At 40.5% G+C, this 25,788-nt stretch overlaps 1 protein-coding gene across 2 annotated transcripts in view; it reads right to left on the bottom strand.

Annotated features, from left to right (window-relative positions):
* The window catches only part of FANCB (FA complementation group B), a 489,492-nt gene that overhangs the window by 72,909 nt on the left and 390,795 nt on the right, over positions 1-25,788 (bottom strand). For both annotated transcript variants that reach the window (XM_044072523.1, XM_044072524.1), the window contains exon 8: positions 19,873-20,113. In XM_044072523.1, the coding sequence (XP_043928458.1) occupies positions 19,873-20,113 (241 nt within the window). The remainder of the gene's footprint in view (positions 1-19,872; positions 20,114-25,788) is intronic.

The raw sequence follows: 25,788 nt of genomic DNA, 5'->3' as shown, positions 1-25,788 counted from the left end.
AAAATATTTAGAAGCGAAAATGCACCGATGACGAATAGTTCATGGTTTAAATAAGGCACAAAACCGACAGCGAGGTACGTCGTGGTCAGGGCCTAGGCAAGGAATACAGTACAAATGAAAATCTCTATGAGGTATTTGCTTTCCATAAGAAATACAATTACTGACTTTTACTGACATCGGTTTAGAGCAAGAAAAAGTTTCCCCAATGGGGTACTTAGCTTTAGTTGAAGACTTCGGTTCTGAAACTCGAAAACGAAAATTTCAGGAGTCGGCCGACCGGCACTTGCGAACTGCTTCTGCTTCTGCATGCTTTATACCCCTGACTACCTGACATCATGGAAGATGAGACAGCAACTGGCATAGGACCCAAGACTTTGATAATCAGGCTGACTGAAGGCTACTGCAAGCAGATAACCCAAATGTGATGACTGCAACAGTGAAACACGAAGAACATCTCACATGGAACGTTATGGCAAGTACATAACTTCTTTATGTGAAGTTGTTCAATCTCGTTGTTTATTCTTACACACGGGTAGCGTCCCAAGCACCTTAATCCTGGGTGGCTCAAGGGAGTATATTCCTGAGGACAGTGGAACCAAAGGAAGCCCTGTCCACTTTGTAATGAGTGATAAAGGTATGCGGCTTAGACCAAGTGGCAGCTGCACATATAGTGTCCAAAGGCAATTGAGCCACATAGGCAGAAGAAGTAGAAACAACCCTAGTGGAGTGCACCTTCACACCATGCTCTAATGTTTGGTTCGCTGAAGAGTATATAAATTTAATGCAGTCAGTTAACCATTTGGAAAGGGTAACTTTAGAGATTGGTAGTCCTTTCTTAGTGTCAGCATGAGATACAAAGAGTTGGTCAGATCGTCTGTATTCCTTTGTCCTGTCCAAATAAAATCTCAATTGTCTGTGGACATCAAGTTTATGCAACATATACTCCAACTTATTAGAATGATTACTGAAAAGTCTAATTACTAGAACAGTTCTAAGTTGTCAGATCCCTGACAACAGACAATCTAATCCAATAAGAATATATATATATATATATATATATATATATATATATATATATATATATAATATATCCAAACTAAGCACACTGTCTATCTAATAACACTAAGCGCTCTAATAGCACTAAAAACACACTATTAGTATGTATAACACTATAAGTATAAGGGGATAGGGATTAACTAAAAAATGGCCAAATGCCTAAGAGCAACCGCTCTGAAAAGGATGAAACTCATCAAACGCTAAATAAATAATTTTAAGGCTAAGCAGCCCAAAAATAGTACAATTGTAAAGGTTTTAGATAATATGGCAACTGTCAGCAGAATATTGCCAAAAAAGAGATAAATATGAAACAACTGGCCCGACCTCTTCAGATGACCTCCGATCTGCTGTAGCAGCAAACTAGATCTGAGGTAGGACACAGAGCATCATGGGATAGGTGACCCGGCCTTGAGCTACTCTGAGATCTTCAGCTAGTAAAGCGGCCGACTCGGAGCCAATGGATCAGCTCCGAACCCATGTGTAAGAATAAACGGTGAGATTGAACAACTTCACATCTACTTTTTTGGGTATAAGACTATGATGTTGTAAGGTACTGCCAGCTGTATCAGGAGAAGTGAGACAGTGCATGTGTGGCATATGCCAGCATGGCTGGCTGAAGTTTTGTAACTACGGGGATCTCTACTCAGCAAGCAGGGTATCACTGCATAAGAAGGGGATACCCAGTGCTGCACAGGGACATAAGGGAACCTATGGTAGGCTGCCTAAATCACCCCAACAGAGTCTACCAGTAACAGAGGAAGCCACTAGTTCAGGTACACGACCAGGATCAATGGTTAGATATTGTAAATGTAATCAGAGTGGCCATGTGGCATACAAATATCCACTGAAGCAAGGTGGGGAACAAAAGGTGAGAGAGCCAGCAATTGGGAATAACCGTGTGAGTGGTAAGTTGCCTGGAGAAAAAAATAGGTACCAAACTATCACCCTTTGTTTCCTATCTTAGTGGATGGAAGACAGGTCACTGCTAAGAGAGAGACAGCACCTGACATTGCCATTGTGGAGCCTGCAGTGGTTAAAGAAGAGCAGTATTTGCTTGGTCAGTCCACACCAGTTAGAACTTTAGGAGAGATCCCATTCCAAATACCTCTGCCTAGGATTCACCTTGACAGGGAGGGTGGAAAAGAGAACAAGCAGGTAGGTGTATTTGAGGCTATCCCTGCAGATGTCTTAATACAGAATGATTTTGATAATGTAGTACCGTGTATATATGCAAAATAAAATCAAACTGGACCACCACAGTGAAGTAAATAAAAACTTTAATAAGTAAATGACAGGAAAAGATTAGCACTTTGAAGCCAAAGCCCTTCATCATATCTATAACCATAAAAAGCATCTTTAGTAAATAAAATTCAGTAAAAAGGCCTATGCCCCTTCAGCACAGGCTTGAGTGGCAAATACGTCATTCAATCCAGGAAGAGTCCGCCCTCAGTTCTGCAATCCATTTTGTCTCATTCAATTCTGTTAAGCTGCATACATCTCCACCCCTTAAGTTTACAGTCTGTATTTGCAGCGCCATAAAAACAAACTCATGTCCAGGATTGACAGTAATATGTTGAAAAAGTGCATTGTGTCTAACTCCAAGTCTTATAGTACTTAAATGCTGAAGAATCCATTCCTTCAGCAGTTGGTTCATCTTACTGATGCAAAAGCACTTGCATCATTTACAGGTGGCAATGTATATTCAATTTTTACTACGGCAACTAGCATATAGCTTGGGTTTAAATATTCTCCCAGTCACTGGATATACAAACTGATTTCTCTTGCTGATGGAGTTGCAGGCTTTACAGTTCCTACAGGGATAAGTGCGAATCTTCTGAGAAGAAAAGGAAAATGGTGACGGAGGATAAATATCCCGGCACAACAATCTCTTGAAGTTAAAATTATTTTTAAAAGAGAAAGTAGGTTACGTTCCTACTACTTCCTATAAGTTACCATCTGCTAGCAATATCTTCCAATTGTCTCTGATCACAGTACAGATCCGACCTATATCGTTATTGTATTTGAGAGTGACTCTAGCATATGTAGATATAACATTGGTTTGAACTGTAGTGTTCTCTCTGTTCTGTCTGTGCAGTACCAAACCATGGCCGCCCTCGATCCATTCTCAGATCATCTGGTCGAGCACTTACCATTTCCAGTTCACTATCCTTACCGCACTGTGCTTGAAAATTACAAAGAAGCTGCTGTGCCTCCTGTTGAAATACAAGGTCATCAGTACATAGTCTAGAGTCGCTCAATAATTGTCCTTTCACAATATTTGGAAACACATGCCAAGGATGCTTACTATCTCTCTTCAAAAGAGCATTCCTCCAGCAATTTTTCTTGTACACTTTGGTTGCAACCCCTAAAGACTCATTCTTATATATTTTTACATCTGGAAACACAATCACGTATTCTAAGACATGTAGGGTAAATTGCAAAAAATTTGTACTCTCTTCCAAGTATCATACAAAGCCTTTCAGTTCTTCCAAAGTGCCCAACCACAGAAAAAACACATCATCTATGAATCTTTTATAAAATGGTATTAAGACTCTCCATCTATTACTTTGAAAATGACATCTTCTTCCCATTTCGCTAACACCAAGTTGGAATTAAGTGTTAGCAGAAGGTGTTCCCATGGGAACGCCCCAGCATTGCCAATAATAGGATCCATAAAGAGGAATATGTTATTTTCCAAAATCAATCTCAGAAATAGATATCTGCATAACGAAATTCCGGTCCCATCCATCTCTACCAGATAAAAGCTGCTTGACTGCTGATATACCATATTATTAGGAATTACGGTAAATAGACTATTTACATCTAAGGTAACAAAACAAAAACTCTGTCCATGTGTCATATACTTTATATGTTCAGAGAACGATCGCAAGAATACAGCTATATCTTTCACTACAGATGGAGCGATGGCCAAGGCTCCCTTAAGTTTGCATTTCAACCCATACTGAAATGCACTCTGTGACCCACCCCCTACCTGAAACTATCGGTCTAAAAGGTGGGTCAGTTCTGTTCTTATGCACTTTGGGCAGTCCCTTTATAATGGGAAAAAATGGATTCTCCATAATTACAAAGTTATATATACTCTCAGAGATTAAATGACTATCCAGCATATCTTTCACGGTCCCTTTCACATCAAAAACTACTTACTTGGCTGTTCAAACATCCATTTTGCTGTATGTTTTTGCTTCCTGTATTAATATCTGCATTTTATCAACATAACACTGCCGATCCATTAACACGATGGCTCCACCCTTGTCTGCCGGTCTTATGACAATCTCTTTGTTTTTCTTTAATTCATTTAACACTCTTCTCTTTTCAGAAGTCAGGTTATAAAAACCTCGTTAGAATATCAGCAATTTCTTCCTCACATACCCACTGACGCGAGGTGGGGAAATAAAGGTGAGGGAGCCAGTAAGTGGGAATAACCACCAGTCACTGGTAAGTTGTCTGGAGAAAACAGAGGTACCAAACTATCACTGTTTGTATCCTATCTTAGTGGATGGAAGACAGGCCACTGCTAAGACAGACACAGCCTCTGACATATCCATTGTGAAGCCTGCCGTGATTAAAGAAGAGCACTAGTTGTTTAGGCAGTCCACACCAGTTAGAGCTTTAATAGAGATCAGAGCTTTGCAAAAGATCCCATTCCAAATACCTTTGGCTGGGAACAAGGGAAAAGGGAACAAGCAGGTAGGTGTATTTGAGGCTATCCCTGCAGATGTCTTAATAGAGAATAATTTTGATAATGTAGTAGGTTCATAGGTGTGTACTAGACTAATGGCCTTGGAGCCTTTACAAACCTAGCCCATGGGATTACCCTGACATCGTGCCACCCGACTTTAGTTCCCAGTGCCTCTGTCAAGTAGAGCCACTGGAGTGATCCCCGGGGTGAATTTTCTATTTCCCATCCACTCATCAAGGTTTCTCTTGAAGAAGGCCAGTGCGGTGCTCTGTTTGACATGTATGGGAAGTCTCTTCCATAGCAAGGGCAGTCTCTGGGTTATGAACCTGTCTCTCCAGCATGTTCTGTTGATTGTGGTAATGAGGTTGAGGTCACAGGAGCGTGTGGTGCAGAGGGATTGGGATTTCTTTACATGTAGCATTTCTAACAGAGCTGGATCAGACATGGCTTTGTATGTCAAGCAGAGATCACCTCTAACTAGGCGATATGAGACAGAGAATAGTTAGAGTTTTTTGAGTCTGTCCATACAGGACAAGTGTGTAAGGCCTAGGATCCTCTTTGTGAGGTATTTTTGCGGCCTCTGCAGTTGTTGCAGGTGTCTAGTGAGGTACATGCCAAATGAGGCATTGTACTCGATGATTGGCCTAACAAGGGAAGAGTAGAGTAGAGGGAGACAATGACCTCTTTCTTCCTGGATGCAAAACCCTAAGCAATGAGATGTGCCACATAGAAGGGCGTTCTGAGCACAGTGGCAATGTGGTGGTCAAAAGAAAGGCTGCTGTCAACCTGTGTTCCCAGATCTCTTATAACACCTTCTGTGTTCAGTGGACTACCATCGATGTGGTAATTCATGGGAACCGGGTTTTTCCACAGGGGATGATGACACATTTTTTGGCATTGAGCTTAAGGCCATGCAGTTACACGCAGTCAGGCTTGGAGACAATGCCTGAAGCTGGGGCTGGTAATCTGGTTATTTCAGTAAGGGAGCTACTTTGTAGTAGTGAGCCTGAAAGTGAACCACAGCTGCTGGTAGGTACTAATGTTTCTGTAGAAAAGGTGACTGCAAGGACAGAGGTGAATTGTAGTACCCAGGCAGACAGAGAGACAACGCTGTCACAAAAATACTATGCTTCTTGTGGTAGGGGAGCTAGGAAGGGCCACAAAAGTAGAGCTGAGACAGGCACAGCTTTCAGATCCTACTTTCCGAGGCTGAGGAAGGTAGCTAGGAGATGCCTGATGCTCAAGGAAAAGTGAAGTCTGTATAGTGGGATAAGGGGTTACTGTACAGAGAGTGGACCCCTGAGGGAGGGCTAGAGGGTGAGGTAACACGGCAGTTGGTAAAGCCCACAGCCTACCGTCTGGCACCTCTAGCCATTGGCCATGACATTCCTTTTGCAGATAACAAAGGGTTACTGTATAGAAAGTGGACCTCTGAGGCAGGGCTACAAGGTGAGGTAATACGGCAGTTGGTAGTACCCAGAGTTTACCATATAGCACTTCTAGCCATAGCCCATCACATTCCTTTTGCAGGTGATATGGGCATAAAGTGTACCAAGGGACGCATTATGTAGAATTTGTATTGGCCTGTGATTGCAAGGGATCTTAACAGGGTACTGCAGGACCTGTGAGCAGTGTTAAAAGGTAGGTAAGGCAGGGGATAAGGCCAAAGCTCTGATGATGCCTTTGTGATTGAGGAGACACTTCAGAGAGTAGCTATGGATATTGTGGGGCCTCTGGGTATCCCAAGTTCCACAGGGAAGAAGTATATCCTGGTGGTAGTAGATTATGCTCCCAGATACCCTGAGGCAGTAGCTCTGTCCTCTGTTGAGGCAGAAAAGGCGGCAAATGTTTTGCTGGAGATTTTTAGCAGAGTAGGTTTCCTGAGAGAGGTGCTGACTGACAGAGGTGACAATTTTATGTCATCCCTGTGGCTTGTCTGTGGAAGCATTGTGGGCTGAAGCACCTAAAGACTATCCCCAACCATCCCCAGACTGGTGGTCTTGTGGAGAGGTTGAACTCTACACTGGAGACCATGCTACGGGCATTTGCAGACCAGTTTAGGAGAGAGTGGGACAAATACTTGCTCCATCTACTGTATGCATACATACAGGTACCCCAGGAATCCACAGGTTTTCACTCTGAGTTACTGCATGGGCATAGGGTGAGGGAGCCTTTAGATTTGATTCGTGATGAGTGAGAGGGTGAGTATCAAACCCAAAAAGAATATGTTGTGGCATATGTCCTAAACCGCAGGACAAGGCATAGGGAGCTCATGGGCTTGGCCCAAGATAATATGACAGGAGCCCAACAGCAGAAAAAGATCTAGTATGACAGGAATTTGCGAACCTAAGAGTATGCTGTGGAACAGCAGGTTATGGTGCTTATTCCTGTCAGAAACAATACGCTGCAGGCAGCTTGGGAGGGACCCCTCAAAGTGGTAAGGAATGTCAGTATTGTTAATTACATAGTAAACCTGCTAGGCAGGAAGCAAGGGCACAAATTGTACTATGTTAACATAATGAATTCTCAGGACATCAAGGAGGTCCTGGGCACACTGCAAAGGGTAGGGTTGACCATTAAGCCCAGTAAGTGTCAGGTGGGTAGAGCAGAGGTTTCTTACCTGGGACTTAAGAGTGGGGAATGGCAAGATCAGGCCACAACATGTCAAACTGGAAGCTATTCAGGAGTGGCCTGACCCTGTTACCAAAAAGCAAGTGAAGGCATTCTTGGGGACACTGGGGTACTATAGAAAGTTTATTCCCAATTATAGCACAATAGCTGCTCCCCTCACAGACTTGACAAGAAAAAACAGGCCAGATAAGATTGTGTGGATCCCAGCCTGTGAGCAGGCATTCCAAAAGCTTAACGGGGCTTTGGGAGGACCCCCTGTGTTAGCCAGTCCAGATTACAGCAATGCCAATGAAGATGGATTCTCAAGACAGGGTATAGGTTAATGTGTTCCCAAACAGGCCCTTTCTCTCAAGCAATGTTCTTTCCAGGGTCACTTGAAAAACTAGCGTGAGTCTTTAAAGGGGGAGAGATGTGACATTGTAAGGTATTGCCAGCTGTATCATCTTATGTCATTTGACTGTCACATTAATTTGTACAGATGCTTGTATTAAATACGTATTTGTAAAAGTTGTTTATGTTAAAAAATGCTGCAACAGAATCTTAACAGAGTTCTAAATGTGAACTGTTCCAGAGTCAGGTGACTAGATGTTATGTAATTCTATAACCAATTGAAGGACAGAACACTGGCAGCAGCACTTTGTTTTTGTTTTTCTTTGGAATCTGACATAACAGAGCTATGTCAGTTATCACAGTTTACTAATAGTTGTTCAGTTGTCAGTTGTACAGTTCAGTTTGTGGAGTATCTCATCTTGCCTTGTGGAAGTGAGCATCTCAGCAGTACATGTTGCCTTGCGATATTAAGTGAGTTAACTAGGGCAGTTTCTCTTTAGCTTAGTTAGGGAAAGTACCATGAGATTAGTTTAGTATTATTTCTTTTTCTGCATGTCAGATTCTATCCACCTGTGCTATTTTATACTTCCTGTGATTGAAAACTCTCATGTTTACTTAACTAAATATTAAGCATTGTCCTGCTTTCTATTTTTATTATACATTATTAAATATTTTTATACCTTTTCATTGTGGCTGATCTTTTAGTGAATACGTTTAATATCTTGAGAGTACCTGTGCTTATTTTAGTGTCACTGTTGCCACTGTAAAAAAGCCTTACTGCTTCAGTCATACTCTACCATTCATATCAGTATTAATTTGAAGCAGTAAAATTGGTTACCCCTTGTAAGAGCTTTAGAGTTTTTGGCTGGAGGCAGCTACCCTGTAATCTGGAGAAACAGAGAGAGAGAGAGAGAGAGAGAGGACACAGCTGGTGAATTTGTGTCAGCCTTTCTCAATTGTGTAAGTGAGTGTGTGCATGTGAAAAATCAGATAATCAAGTGTGTGTGCCAGATACTTGAATCTGGGACACAGTGCTCCAAGGTGGGTCTTGCTTGGGATCTGGAGAGACAGAGAGTCCAGTATTCCCTGTGCGCTCTTGGAGGAAACTGTGTTGAATGCAGAGAGCTGCATATGAAATACTGTGTAAATCCATTCCTGTCCTTAGTGACAGTCTCTCACTGGTGTCAGGGGTAAGGATTGAGGCTTCTTGATTAGTGGCCCAGGGTAAAGAGCAGCTTGTCGCAAAGAAAAGCTATGATTCAATTGCACGACATGTCTGTGGTAGCTGTCCTGGTGATGGAAACAGGGCATTTTTTTAGCTCTTTCTGATTTTGATAGGTGCAGATGGTTTTCATACCATTCCTGGAAAGAAACAGCTTCATTCCAGATACTGGATGTGTGGTTCTGGATGGTCATCTTGCATGGTCTGTGTCCTTTTTTCCACATAGGTCCTGGATGGCATCACTAGATATGATGAACGCCTTTTGACATGTCAACATTTGGGGTGACACAGGTGACTCTTCTAGTATTCTCTGGGTGAGCAACTTTTCTAGCACAAAATGTTACCATTTGGGATTTCTTCAGCACTTAGGATGCTCACATACTTGTTAGTGGTCATGCCTGAATCCTTGCAGAAGGACCTCTTTGTAGTCTATTACTTGAATGACTGGGTTCTGGCAGCCCTAACCAGGGACTTCCTCAAAGTGCCTTAGGTAAGAGCCTTCTAGTAGGTTCACCATAATGTAGAAGTCATTCTCCATGCCTCAGGCTCAGAGGAAGCCATTGACTGAGACAGAGTTGGGAACTTTCCCCTTGTCAGTCACTCCTACAGTTAAAGAGGAATTATGAGGTCCTGCCTTGGCCACAAGGATGAGAATGAATTGCTGCTTCCAGGAGAAGACTATGCTGCACCTGCTGTGCGTGTGGGTGATCACAGTCTTCTTGGTTACTTTTACATGACTTAATATGCAGGTGTTACAGTGTACAGTGGATTATCATTAGATTTAGAGTAGTCATGGACATGTTGCTGGTACTAGATACTTACTGATAGTGCTCATTCCTTTCCTGCAGATGAACCCATCATGGAACTTGATGATGAATACTTTTTCATGAGTTGGCAAGCTTACCCAAGCTTCAGACATTGCAAACATTGTTTCTCATAGGCTCTGTGTGATGCTTTTTGGAGCTTCTTAACAGTATGCATAGTGAACCAAATCTAGCCTTCTACAAAGACATATTCTCCCTCTGGATTAATTTACACTTCCTCCCAACAGGTAGTTTTGAAGGTTTCCATGAACATTTCTCTCCATGTTTTTAAGCTACCCAAATGGTGCTGCTTGGAAATCATCTCAGCATAGGCCCATCATGGAAGGCCATGTAAGATGTAACAAATACATTATTACTGTATCAGTTGATCTACTAGAGGTCCCTTCTTTGGTAGGTCAGGAATAACCTTTCTGCTGCCTATGAATGAATGGTCCTTCCCTCATTTTCCAATACCTGAGTTACCTGTAAGTCAAGCAAATATGTATTTGCATATTATTTGTTTTAATAATGTGGTGCTATACTTACATTATTTCTTGATTTGTGAGAGGGTGCCTACTTGTCTGTGGTGTGCAGTGGCAGATGGGGGAATGAACATTGTTGTATTGCCTGTGAGTTACATCACTAAATATGTCAGCTGGGTGCATGGACCCCAAGCTTAAGACTTTGTTGTAAAAGGTTCCAAATTCACACTCGTGAAGCATAACTCAGCCTAAAACCCATCTACAAGAGACCTCTGATACAGTAAGAATATGTGTTATTTAAGGTGAGTGCCTCACTCTGCTATTCTTTTAAGTGAAGGAACCTAGTGATTTACTGCTTAATTTGTTACTGTTAGTACAAATACACAAAACTCAGGGCAGATTTTTCTCATTTGAGAGATGTAGTTTACCCTGACTGTGCAAACCAATGTTTTTCCCCTGGTCTATGTTTCTGGTAGTCAAAAATAAGCTTTATTATTCATTTCATAAGTTGTTGGAAATTACCAAAATGTAACAGTCAGTTCTTGCTAAATTTGTCACTTTTTTAAGGGCCTTGTACATTTAGAAATATAATGTATATTTCAAGAATGCCATGAGAGTGACTGGCTGACACCAGATTGCCCACTGTGAGGAAAGGAAGTGTCTGGTCCCCTGTATTACAAGGAGAAATGCACAGGATGGGCATATGGACATGGATTGTGAGCTTGGTTCTTCCAAGCCATATATGTACAGTAGACTTCTTGATGGATGTATGGGAGCATGCCCATCCAGAATGGAAGGAGCAGAATACCCTTGCATCTGTGAACACATATATCAGCCACCCGATGAAGGGTTACATCTATTAAAAAAAACAATGGGGCACTTATCTGAAGGCAGTAGAAACCAACAGACAAAGAAGCATTCAGACCGATTATCGAAGATGGCGTTCAGAGAGGCACCAAAGAAGTTCTGAGGATGGTACATCCAGATGTCACATTTATGCCCTACACCATACATGGGAGCATATGCAGTGTAGCCATTACAACCTAAAAACTTTTGTATACTGGACGGACATCAGGTTGCCCTTGGCAGGGGATCCCTATTGTAAAGAATACTGCAACACTGATATGGAAGGACATCTGTCTGCTAAGCAAAAGATTTGGGAAGTAAAGACATAAGTTTTACTGGTCTATCTTTTCTATGTTATCACGAAGGGGGATGGAATTTAGAAGGGTGAATAGTGGAGTAAGGGCTGCAGGTCAGTAAAAGTAAGTTTAGCTGAGATATAGCAAGAAATAAAAAGGTATCCATTTCAAGAAATCAAATGGGGAGTGAGATGTACACCTTGCAACATAAATATTTAATCTGTTAGCTGTTCCTAATATTTTTACAGCTAGTTAAATGTGAAAATGAAAAATATGTAGGTAAAAAGTAAAAGTATGCACTGCACAAAGAGAATGGGAACTGGAAATGACTAGCATGACAGGGGTTAGTTAGAATGAGAGGGAGGTAGATAACTAAGGACTGGGAGGAAAAAAATGAAGTATACAAGGTGCTAAGGATGCAAAAACGGGTCAGCTGAGAACATGTGGGATGTGGAGAGGGATGGTGTCGGGATAGTAGGGAAGGGAACTATAAGCAGGTGTCTTCAGTTAGCAGCAGGCCACAGTGATTCAAGTAGGAAAAATAATGACAAAACTTGACAGAAAATAAGAACAGAACCAGGTAGGAAGGACAGAACAAAGACTGTTAAATCTGCAAGGGGGTAGGGGCAGACAAAAGTTGGTGTGGCTAGGGTGAGGAACCTAAGCAAAAGCAGGTCTAGGAAAAGGCAATTATAACTGACTAGAGGGACAACTCAATTCCATATGGTAGGCTAGCAGGGTGACGTTGCTGGGTAGTTTAGGGTGGGGGACGGCAGACGGCACTGGTACTAAGGGCCAATGATTCAACTCCACTGGAAGGTAAAGGGTTCTTGGGAAGAATAAAGTGCATCTGCACAAGTCCTACTTAACTGTAATAGTAGATGTTCGAATTTCACACTACCTCAGTGGCATATGGGTTCTGTGTTTACAAAAATCCACACTGGCAGCTATCTAGAGCTTAGAATCCCCTTCTTGGACTCCCTGCGATAGGGGATCGGCTAAGCCCCTTTCATCAGGGGATGTCAAACCCTTATCGCAGTCAGTTATTCAGGCTTTTAGTGCTAAGTAGGATGAACCAAAAATAACCAGAAGCCAGAATTCCCAGAAATCAACCAATTCAGAGCCACAAAATACCAACACAAAAAATCAAAGCCAACCAACAGTACAAAAAGTTTGGATAACATAGAGCCATATACAAAATAGGGGGGGGGGGGTTCTGCTACTGAGGTAGTATGAAGTTAGGACTTACTCAACTGCATTATATTCAACATTCACCCTGCCTTAGTGGCATATGGGTAGATTCCCAAAGGTTATCCTACCTGGGAGCTGGAAGGATAAAGATGCAGCAGCCCCAGCAGAAAGGTCCTCACAAAGCCTGCTTTGAAACTTGAGAATGACTCTAGTTTGTAGTGCTTTGAATAGGTATGAACAAAGAACAAGGCTGATGACTCTAGATTGCTTTTAGAGTCCAGTCATTTCCAATATGCTACGAAGCAAATAAGATTCTTGGAATGAGCCTTAAAAAAGCCTACAATAAACATTAGCAGAGGACAACCAATGAGTAATCATCTGCTGACAGACAGGATGACCCTTCTTAGTCCCAGAACAGGAAGCAATTAGCTGTTCATGTTTCCTGAAGGGCTCAGTTCTGTCAAGGTAGTACATGAGCTGCCTGTGCACATCCAAGGTATGCAGAATCTTAGTACATGAGTTGCCTGTGCACATCCAAGGTATGCAGAATCTTCTTTCCCTTGTTTTTAGGTTCTATAAAGAAAACTGGGAAATTGATGGCCTGATTCATGGTAAATTCTGAAACAACTTTTGGCATGAAAGAAAGATCAGTGGGTAATGATGTGGATATTCTACAAAAGGACCCTACAGAAACAGATGCTTGTTACCAAAAGATTGCCAAATTCTGGTAATCACAGCCACACAGGTAGAAACCGCACTCTCCAAAGCTAAGAATACAGCATCCATGGGACCAGATGACATCTCGGGCTGTGTACTACATGAACTACAAAATGAACTGGCACCTCACCTAAGTGTTACGTTTAATCATAGCCTCACCTCAGGCCATGGGCTCAAGCTTAATGCCAAGAAATATATGGTTATCCCCTTTGGGAAAAACCATGTACCCATGAATTACCACATAGGTGGCAGTACACTAAACACCAAAAGTGTGATGAGAGACTTAGGGACACAGGTAGACAGTGGTCTCATCTTTGATAACCACATCACCAAAATAGTCAGGAAATCCTTCTATGTGGTACACCTCATCACTAAGGGCTTTTTATCCAGAAAAAAGAAGGTCAGTGTCCCACTGTACTCATCTCTCATTAGACCCATTTTAGAGTACAATGCCCCGTTTGGTATGCACCTCACAAGACATCTGCAACAGCTGGAAAGGCCGCAGAAATACCTCACTAAAAGAATCACAGGCCTAAATCAGATGCCCTATGCTGACCATCTAAAAAAACTCCAGCTATACTCTGTGGCATATCGTCTACTCAGAGGCGATCTCTGCTTAACATACAAGGCCATGTCAAACCCTGAGCTGTTGGACATGCTCCACTTAAAGAAATCCCAATCTCTCAGAGTCACACGCTCCAGGGATCTAAACCTTGTCATCACAATGAACAAAACATGCTGGAGGGATAGGTTCCTGACCCAGAGATTTCCCAGACTCTGGAACAGACTGCCCATACATGTCAAGCAGAGCGCTTCCTTGGCCCCCTTCAAGAGGAACCTTGACGATTGGATGGGAGATAGGAAGGAAATTCACCTCGGGGATCACGTCAGTTGCCCTGCTAAACAGGGGTCCAGGGAAGTAAATATTGTGGGAAGTAATATCCGGGGAATTGTTTGGCTAGGCTTGTATAGGCCCTAGGGCCGATAGCCTAGCATCAACCTATGAACCTATAAAACAACGCTGTCCATGTGGAAAATCAGAGAGGGTTGGTCCACCATGAGAGCTTGCAGCTCGCAGACTCACCTTGCAGATGTCAGAGTAATACACAGAACCATTCTCTAAGTGATGAACTTCAAATCAGCCTGAAAGGCAGGTTCAAAAGGAGATAAGGTCAAGTTTTCAAGAACAAAGCTGACATGCCAAAGAGGAGGAATTTGCTTATGAGGCTGTCTCAAGTGTAATACTTTCAAAAAATGTTTGACCACAAAATGAGATGAAAGAGGGGGAAGCCATGGCCACAAGATGCATTTTTAAGCCAAAACTGAGTAGCTTACACATAGATTTCAAAATAACAGGGGAAGAAACCACACCAGGTCTTCTGCAATCGGTTAAGCATCACCTAAAAAACCTCTTCCACTTGTAAACATAAGATTTTCTAGTTGCAGGATTTCTTGCCTCCTTCAATACCTATTGCATATCCTCATGGAACATGGGCCTAAAAGGTATCAGGATAGAATCATTCATGTCGTCAGCAGCAGTTTCTCTAAGCTGGGGTGCAGCAGTCAACCCTGACACTGAGTGAGCAGATTCAGAGCGTGAGGAGGCTTGTGGCAATTGCCCTTGGCCAGTTTCTTTAAAAGGGAGAACTAACTTTGACTAGGCCAAAAAGGGGTCACCACAATAATCTTTGTCAATTCTTTCTGAATCTTCATAAGTACATTGGGTATCAGTGGAAGGGGTAGAAATACATAAAGGAACATTCATGTCCAAAGAAATGAGAAAGTTTTTTCCTCCAAGTATAGTTGCAGGAATGTCTCAAACAGAATCTTTATCTCTGTCTGTTTTGAAATGAGGTAAACAGAACTATTTGAAGTGTTCCCCAACTCTCGACCAAATCCTGGCAGACCTCTGTCCTAAGTTTCTACTTGTGAGGGTCCATTTGGAATCTGAAAAGCCTGTCTGCTTTGATTTGGTTTTGCTTTGACAGGATGTATGAGGCCTGAAGAATCAGAGAATGCTATAAGGCTAGTTCCCAAGCCATTAATGTCAACCAATAAAGGACAGTATGCCCTTGTACATCCTTGTTTGTTCAGGTACTGCATGAATGTGGTGTTGTGTGTGACCAATAGGGGACATGGTGAGCATAAGTGGTGAAAAAATGTTAAGGTGTGAAACTCTACTAACATTTATTTGATGTCTTTGTGCTTTGTAGCATCCAAAGGACCCCATTCGCCTTGCACTTTAACTCCCCTAGAAACTATTCCACATACAAAATCTGATGAGTCTGTCTGGGCTGATTGAACTGGGGTCTACAAGAAGAAGTGCAGCTCTGGAGAGAAAGAGATGCCGGATCCCCCCACCACTATAAGTTGTTTCAAAATATGTAGCACTGGCATCTATACCTCTAAGGGAAGCAGGTATTGGATCCAGCATTTCTTTTGAAGTACAACGGATCTTTCTCATATGGAACTTGGACAATGGTGTTATAAGGATCACCGATATCATGAGGCCTACACTTTCAAAAAACTCTTGCAGAGGTAGCTTCTTGAAGAGAGAAATCCCAGAAAATGTTCTGAACAGTCAGGACTTCATTTATGTGTCAATCATACATCCCAGAAAGACAATTCTCTGTAAGGTTCTGAAACAGGATATTTGTAGGTTCAACTTGAAGTTGGGAGCAATTGGAATGTAAAGATAAGCATCTTTCAGCATGAAAGTCACCGAGAATCAGTAGTCCAGAAGAAGGGTGAGCATATTGAATTTGCTTATTTTCAGAAAGGTATTTAGATATGACAAATCTAATACTAGTCTCCATGATAGCTCCTTTTTGGGTACCAAAAAGATGCTGGTGAAAAATTCTCTTCCTTTTTGCACTGCAGGAACTAGTTCTATAACCCTTGTTTGCAACTTGTGAAAGAGTACTGGACAGAACAGATGAGTCTGGTCTGGTCTGGCATGGGCAGGGAGATTTCAATGAAGGAAGAACCTTTCCTGTCAACTCCCAAGAGTATCCTTACTGAATTATTCTCAGCATCCACTTGTCTGAGACTACTTCTATCTAGGCTGCTGGGTTGAGCTAAAGCCTTGGGCAAGGGGAAAGGGCAGGAGGATTATTAGGAAGGGACAGGATACCCTAAGTCTTGGCATAGTCATTTTTTAGCATGGGAAATTATCTTTTTGTAAAAGGAACCCCCTTTATTTGGTTTGGAAGCATTACCCTCCTGCTATTTTCTCTTGGTACTTTGATTCTTCTCAATCTGGGATTTTTGTTTGTTCTGCACTTTGAATGCCTTGGACACCTTCTTATGGGAGAACCTGGGAATATGAAACATTCTAGAAACCAATGCATCAATTTACGTCTATCATCCCATTGTTTGAGAATCTGGGCAGCAAAAGCACCAAACACAAATTTAGAATTTAAAGGAGCATTCAAAATCTCATTTTTAAATCCTCAGAAAATTCGGATTATGTAACCAAGCATACCTTCTCAATACAATAGAAACAGCTGCATTTCTAGAAATAGTGTCACCACACCTTCCAAGACACTTCTCAAAGCATGCTTCGAATCCTCAGCCATACTAGAAACAATCTCATTCACATAACACTTTTGTTCAGTGGGCAAAGATGCAGCTAAGTCATCTAAACTGTAAACACATTGCAAAATAAATTTCCATATGAAGCCCTGATCAATTAAAATTCTAAAGAGTATATTATTAGACTGTGTCAACTTTTTTCCTGCTGAGATTTTAACCACTTGCCAGTTTTATTCAGCAGTATAGGGTTAAAAGCCAAGGCTCTCTTGTTAGAGATGGCACCTGGCAAAACCACACCTGGGTCAATTGACAAAGAAGCAAAGAGAGCTGTAAGATCACAGTACACCTCGAATTTCTTCATAGCCTTTTATGAATTGGTTTATTAGCCAAAGGAGTTTTACATGCAGTTTTACAGACATCCTCTAAGGCCAGTAATAGAGGAGGAACAGCCAAAACATTCTTAATTTCATCCTCAATAAGATCATAGATGCTGCCAATTTCTGGCATAGCTACAGATTGATGAAAAACAGAGGTCCCGACCAACATGGCCAGATAAAATAAATAAGTTTATTGGTTAGTGCTTTCACGGACTCCGACACTTCATCAGACCATATGAAACTAAATGCTACACTACTATATACTAAAATCCAATAAAAGCCAATAAGAAACATAAAATAACAATTAAACAATCAATTTAGAATCAACAAACCCATATGCGAGCCTGCAGAGCCAGTTTTAAAGGAACAGCACCATTCAGCCCAGGTGACATATGAGCATGGAGTGCAATAATCCAGTTCATATCCATTTGCTCTACTTGATTCACAGTATCCCCACCTCGAGCTCCTTCAACAAGTAACTGTAGGACTAAAAGCTGAAAAACATGATCCCTAAAAGTATCTATATGCAAAGCAAGGGCATTAATTAAACAGTGATTCCTAATATCATCTAAATGTGATATCCACTCCTCAGAAGGGCGGTTAGTCTTACACACGTAGAGCAACATGTTTTACAAGACAAGCAGGGATCTATTTCTGAAGAGAAAAGTTTTACTCACCCTATAACTAAGAAGGTTTTTGTACCTAGATTTTATGCTGATTGTAAACTTTCTAATTTGGCATACTTGGCTGTATGTAAACAGTGCTTTAGTTTCTATGTGGGTAAGACTAACCATCCTTTTAATGAGCAGATTTTAGAGATAGCAGCTAGAACAATGAAATGTGGACGATTCAAGGAGAATTCAGGGCAGTGGGACTAGTTTACGACTTGCATATGAAGCCAATTTATAGGTGGCACAAAATGCTTTGGAAGCATTGGAAAAAATGTATCCTGCATCATGCCAGATAGTTGGAGATGCAGAGCAAAAAGAGATAACTTTGCGAAACGCACAATATGGAACATGTGTGGAATTCGTGAGAGTTAAAGAACCATGCAGAATAGAGCCTGGACAATCTGTATGAGATGGAATTAAATTTATGCTGAAAGTGGTAGCAATTTAGAGAGAGGGGCAGAGAAGAAAGGATATACCTGGAACATAAGGTATGGTTATTGTAGCAGCAGAAAAGAGGAGAACTGCACTGGTATGGCAGCCCGAGAAAACAAGGAAGGGGCTGCTAGGCCTGAGTGAGAATCTGAAGTGGACATGGGATTTAAAAAAAGGGATTAGGAGCAGATGGTAAGCACAGCAAACTGAAAGATATTGGAGAGGAATAAGCAAGAAAGGATTAGGAAAGTTATACAGGAGAACTAGGCGTGATAAAGTAGGGATAGGAGGGGAAGATACAGGGAGAGGTAGAGAAGTAAAGCTAATCAAGTGTATGGTTATTGACCTGTGTGTAAAAAATTAAAGTAGGATGATGAGTACAGAAAACTGGAGCAAGACGATTAGACATACAACAATTGCATTATGACACAGCAAGAAAAGAGTTTAGAAATACTGTGCAGGAGGAAACAGGAGGAAGGTGGGAAATGTGTGGGTAGTTCCATATGACAGAGCAAGCCAAACTGTGAAATGAAATCTGAGCTGTGCAAATAATGTGCAGTACTATGCCACAGGATTATCCATTTGCACTCACCTATTCCATGCCACCCCATAGCCGGGAATGTGCTTATCCCCAAAAATGGGCTCCCATTGCTAACTTTTCACTCCAGTTCCAAAACACATAAAACACATGCTGCTTTTAACGAGGTATACAGGTTTGTTTGGCTTGTTTCAATCACTGTGATCTACTTAAAGTTCTTTAACTGGACAACTATCAATACCAGAACCAGCCTACTGTTTTGCTCCCAACTTTTTAAAATCATCATACAATGTCAGTGTCCACCTTTAAAATTAAAGCTTCAGATATAACATCAAACTTATATATACTCAGGGATAACACTGAAGAAATTCCCATTCATCAGACCAAGTTTTAAAACCACTACTGGTGAAAGGGCCTTTTGTAGAATAAGTCTATCATTTGGAACGGTCTGCCATCAAAAGTCAAACAAAAAAAACTTCCAAACAAAACAAAAGGAACACCTATCTAGTTAGACAGAGTGTTCATGCTTTTGAGATAAAGGATAAAAAAATACTCCAGTAAGTGCTACCAATTAGTTTCCTCTGCTTAGTAATTATATTGAGTCTCAAATGCCATTATGTCTTTGAAACATTTGCTAGGACAATGCATATATTGTATATATACATTTCATTGTCTATAATGCATATTTCATTAATGTGTTAATGTATATACTATCACTCACTGTTTAAACCAAATCTGTATATGTCTGTATTCTGTGTTTCTTTAAATGCTTCTACTTGCCTTATGGCCCAAATCATTAATGAGAAGGATTTGCTGACCAGTTTACTTAGCCAGTTATCTAACCATAACAAACAAAAGTAAATACATTTGTTCAAGTGTGTTATAAAAATCTAAATAAGCACACACATTTAAAAAACAAACAAAAAACAAGTATCTTGTAATTTTGAGAATGCAGCTGCAAAACTGTGAACTTTAACTTAAGTAAAATAATGAGCCACGGATATGATGAGTTAGATTTTAAATGTTCTCTGAGTCAAGTAACCTACCTGCAGAAAACTGTTAGCGTGCCTTCAAACAGAGTCTCTGAAATCCACATAAAAAGGCTGCCCTGGAGAATTCCTGGTTTAGTGCACAGAAGATACTGGGGACATACTTCAAGCTGAACACACTGCAGGTAATCAAACAGCCACTCTTTTGGCTGCACAAGTGTGGAATATGTTGAAATTATGCGGAAGGAAAACTTACAAAATGCAGCCTGTATGGCAAAAAAATCTTCCATAGCAACATCTGCAGAAGAAAAAATAAGTTTGCTATTTTAAGAAGGGAAATGTTTCACAAGAAATATTACTTGTATGCAATCTACATGCTAGAACTACCATGTGTCTGACAAAGAATAAATTTGCTGCAGAGTACAGAATACAAAGCTGTGGTGTTCATAACTGATGATTCTTCTAAGCTCATACACCATTAACAACTGTGCTCAAGAGAACTACATTACTTCAGAACACTACTCAAGACATCTCCAGTAATATTTATCCACATCATTATGGATGAGACATTCTGGCACCCAGTTTTTGCATACTGAGATAACTTGGTTTTCAGATATTTTGTTTATAATGTTAAAATCTTAAAAGCTATGATAGAAAGAAAAAAAAAGCTAAATCTTCCTACCCTCAAAAAAGACATGAGATAAACATTTCATCAGTACAATTAATGTGTTAAAACATTTACCCTAAAACCTTCAATAAAATTTACCCGAAAATGAATCTGGAAGTTGGATAGCATTCTACTCTGCTAGCATCCTATCTCACATCTCTCCAAGATTAACAGTAATCTGTCATGGATAAGCAATGCACAGCCTGTAACAGCTGTGCCATGAACATGGACATCACTTGTTTAGAATTTTATATATTTATTTTATTTTGCATTTCTTTCACATCAAAGTCCAGCTATGCAAAAACACTTTATCAGAGATATAAGCACTTAAAACAAGATAATGAAACAGTGACACCACTATCTTAATAACCGTAACAGCATCATTTGAACCTTTTTTAAAAACAAGGCAAGGAAAAGAGCAAAATATAATTATAAGAAATACATCATGTTACATATGTAAACAAACCAATTGTCTACCTCAAAAAGTTAACACAGTAATTTAATCCAAGTCTAACATAAAAGTGAAAGGAATATGCAACCAGGTAAAAAGTTACAATAATAAAGAGAAATAGAAAATACTATCCAGAAAAAATAAAGAAATAAACATAATTATACTAGAAGAAATATAGACAGAAAGTATTTACTTTTATGAGTTGTTATTCTACATAAGAAAAAGGTAGAAGAGTAACGTATGCTGGATTAGTAGAACATAACAGGAGTACTTGTCAAAGCAGGACATAACAGTGGAGGCCTTCTGTGGAAAAATAAAGTAAATTACATTACCATTTTAGCGGATGTACATTTGATTATGATAGTCTATTAACCAGAATAAATTGATATGTTGACGCTTACTATTATTTCTAGCTCATTAGGCTGACATTAACTGCCTTTAGTGTCCTTTCAGTTAGTATGGCCACTGGCAAAAAACTATAAAATAACACTCGTGAGCAGTACACAAGGACAGTAAAAGAAGATGCTACAAAGAGAAGGTGGGGAAGTAGCGGGAAAGTTAGGAAAAAGCAGAGTATGACTTTTGATCAAGGTAGTTTACTTCTTTGACAGGATCAAATTCTCCCTACTGATGCTTTGGTTGTATGGGGCACGCTAAATATGCCGATGATTGTAAGTTTGGATTTATAATTGCTATGGATGGGTCCGCAGTATATATATCTGAATTTCTGGGAGAATTTTCTTCTTGGGAAAACAACGTAGGACTGAAATTCAGCCTTGTAAATTGTAAAATAATGTACATTGGGAATCCTGGAATAAGGCCAAATGTATTTTTAAGTAATACACTTTTATCAAAAACTGAATACTATAAGCATCTGATTTATACATAGCGTCCAAGTTTTCTTTTTTATCTTATGTAACTAATATTAAAAAAAAACATGCATTATTACTACTGGGACATATGTTTATATTTTTATCTATATGAGATGAAGAAAGACTGGTTAATTTATACAAGATGTACATCTGAACAGTTTTAGAATGTAATGGGTCTTTTTGACAATATATTAAGCATCAGTTAGTGATACTGGAGTCTGTTCAATGAATATTTAACAAACACATACCCTGAGTTCATCACTTATCTTATTCTTATAGATATAAAACTGTAACTTTATTTATACTCTGTATTAGAGGAAAATCTATACATGCGTAAAAAATGTTTAGGGATGAACTACTAAAATTATATCAACCTCACTGTTAACATGAGAGGACACTGACATGACAATATCAGCTTTAATACTTTTTAACTGTAAAACACAGTTAAGATGGAATTATATAAATGAAACAGTTCCTAGAAGTTGGAATCATATATCAACTGATAATAGACTGTCCCTTAATAGCGAGTGCTTTAAAACCAAATTTTATCAGTAGATGGAAGACAATATGTTTGCAATTGATTTTAATGAGTTAGCGGTCTTTACGGCCTAAGTGTCCAAACACTGAAATAATCTTATGAGAAAGCATAAACAATGAAATACACACACACACACACACACACACACACACACACACACACACACACACACACACACACACACACACACACACACATCATCATCATCATCATCAACCCCCTTTTTTCCATTTTACACATGTGGTTGGGGTGCAGTGTCTACTGCTGCCATCTCTCTTCATTCACTGCCAATCTCCTACCTTCTTCGACAGCCACACCTGACTGCTGCAGATCTTCTCTCACACAATCCATTCATCTCACTTGCTGACTGCCCTCATTTCCTCTTGCCTTCTTCCTTTCCATCCCAAACCTCCTTCACCAGATTCCCTTCTGTTTTTCTGCACATCTGCCCAAACCACTCTCATCTGTTCTCTTTGACCTTCTTAGATGAATCATAAGGAAGGACTGCCTCCCCTACTTCTGCAATTTCCTTACAGATATTTCATATTACAAATAAGGTATACATACTCTCTCTCTCTCTCTGTGACGACTTGCGGGGGTGGGGGCAATCAGAAATGAGAAAGCCATATACGTCAGTGTTCTGAGACACTCCCTTGCAGTAATCTGATTTTCTTTTGCTTTGGAAGTGAAATACATGGAGAGGACCACCATCTTCTCTGAGGGGAAGAAATGTCCTCTGGTTCATAGTGCCCAGTAGGGTTCCCAGAACAAAATTTGTCTTGTGGGTAATAGCTGTGAATTTTTCAGGTCCTACAACAGTGTGGAAACAGACAACAGTAAACTCTACTGGTGCCTGAATCAGGCAGTCATCTAGGTAGGAGCAGATGTGAATACCCTTGTTTCCGATTTATGCAGTCGCTGTCTGTTCCCTTCTTTCCCTTGTGAAGTCTTGACTCTAAGAGCCCTTTAGCTTCTCCTTTTGGTCAGCTTGCCATTTTCTCTTAAACTGGCCTTTCATCCCTTTTGGTTGCTTACCTCTGATTTGTTTCTGATGGAAGAATAGTTTCTACTGTGTTTGGCAAGGACTTGAAACAGCTGTTCCACAGATTGTGTAAAATTCCCATTCTCCCCAGCTTCATAAACATCTGTGTAGCAGAAAGTCCAGCAGCTCCTCTTTTACAAAGGCAATTAAGGAGCTGCAAGTGTACGTGATCTGGCAAGAACTAGGTCTTTAGCCAGGCATATCACCTAAAGACAGAATCCCTTGTTTCCACCTTGCATGATGCATCCACAGCATCACTGCCACATTTGAGAGTACCTACCAACCTGGGAGAGACGATATACCAGTATAACACTTTATCCATTGGGACCTTTTCTTTAACTGATACAGGAGGGTTCCTGGTACTTTAACATATGCATTTGACGGTAAAGGGCCCTAAAAGCCAGGGTGACAAAGGTGTAGACTTTCACTATAATTAGGAAGCATGTTTTGGCTAGAACCCCAAAAGACACTATGTAGGGATCCATAGACACTATGACTGGAACAGGAGGGTTTTAGTACAAGTACTTACTAGCATCCACGAGCCTGTAAAAAGTATCCGGTTTCCTGGGAGCAGAGGCTGAGAGCCCAGCTCCAGATATGAACAAGTAAATACACCTTTCAAGACTTCAGTCTTTAGGAGAACAGCCAAGGGTTTTGGCTCTAGCAAGCCTGAAGTTCCCTGTAGCTTTTCTAGGCAGCTGAGTAATCCTTAAAATTCCATTCCATTCAACTGAGGGCATCACTAAAGTAGGAAACCCTTAGGTGGGGAAGCAGAGGATATGGAGCCCTCAGTCCTTCAGATTTAATGAAGAGAAGACTTCTGGTCCATTTATGCTAGCTCATCCACCCCACCCCCGACTTAGATAAATCAAATTCTAAGAGAGGGATGGTTCCTTTTTCCTTTTTTGTTATGGACTTCTTACACTGATATTTGATTAAAGGTTGGCTGTAGGTTATTAAGGAAAAATACAAAGTCTTGAGCAGTCTCATAAGATCTTAAGAGGGAGCCTGGAAGAAGGCCCATTCAGCTCATGCTGAGGCAAAATGGTGGACATCTAAGCCTTAGATATCTCAAGGCTGCTTCTAGGAATGTGACTGCCCTGGAGGTCTTTGATCAAAAGCAGGTGCTAACAACCTTTATTTCTCATGCAGGTGCTTTTGCAGGCAAGAAATGAGAGAGCATCATGCTCACCCTCAGTTATTAAGAAACAGATATCAGAATGAGAGCCCATGGACCGGCATCTGGACAGACCAAGGGTTCAAAGATTTTTGTTCAGAAGAACATGCTTTTTTGTGTATGGTGACCTCATGCGGGGAATCAGAGGTCTCAGTTCAGGTAGAGGGACTGCAAAGCACCTCAACAGACATGATGTTCTTGAGCCTAGGGTGGCCTTCAGTCTCCAGAAGTATGTTGTCAGTCTCCATGAGATTCCTTCTCTCAAGAGCACTTTCCTTAATTTTTTTCCATTTTTTTTATACATTCATCCATGATGACTTGGCTAATGCCATGGTAATCCTGCAGAAGGTGTGTAGCCTTTTACTGTTTCACATAAACCTGGAGAGAGTTAGCTCTCCACTTGATGATCTTCAGGTTGAATCTAGCACAATGGAGATAAGGTGTAACATTGTGCTCCACCTCCAAGCAAAACAAACACCGATTATGAAAGTCTCTGAGGAGTATCTACTTCATACATGTAATGCAATATGAGCTTTAAAGTATGACATCTATAGTTTTTAAATGCTAGAGATCTCCTAAATTTTTAAACATGCAAAAAATTATGAGAGTTGAGTTTTCCCCCCAAAGGGGTACTTATCTTTCAGACAGAAGACACTAAAGTAACTTGAATTGACCTTGTATACTGTGACAAGAATTAAAGATGTGTGGCATTCCCTCTTATATTACAGATGTGCTCATATCCATCAGGGAAGGTGCCCACTTGCCCTACGTTCAAAGGGTGCAAAAGCTCAGGAAGTCAGACCAAATATCAAACCTTCTGTAGAAGAAGCCACAAATATTATCACTAATGCAACATGTAACAATAAAACGAACATCAACCATAACTGGTCTGCTAAAATCATCTCATATAATGTTAATAGTGTTATTAAAATTAATAATAATAAATTGATGGAAGACGTATTAAACTGTCACCCCCATCAGAAGATGCAAAATACACCTTTTCTCTTTATTTTCTGTGCAGTCTTCTAAGGTGCAAACATGTCTTCCCAAAAGGAACTAGTATCAGTATAAAAATTTTACATTCAGCACAGGGCTAAAAGAATCTTGACTGTCAAACAATTTTATATAGTATGTATGTCATAGCTCAAGAGAGAGATGCTGGAGAAGAGATGCCTCTGGTCTGCAAAGAGAAAGCCTTATATTAAATATTCTAGCCCTTCCTCATA

This window comes from Protopterus annectens, chromosome 5.part0, assembly GCF_019279795.1.
Source record: "Protopterus annectens isolate FY-2018-M chromosome 5.part0, PAN1.0, whole genome shotgun sequence".
Classification (NCBI taxonomy): domain Eukaryota; kingdom Metazoa; phylum Chordata; order Ceratodontiformes; family Protopteridae; genus Protopterus; species Protopterus annectens.
The sequence above is the reverse complement of the archived record's forward strand: the minus strand, read 5'-3'. Positions and strand labels throughout refer to the sequence as shown.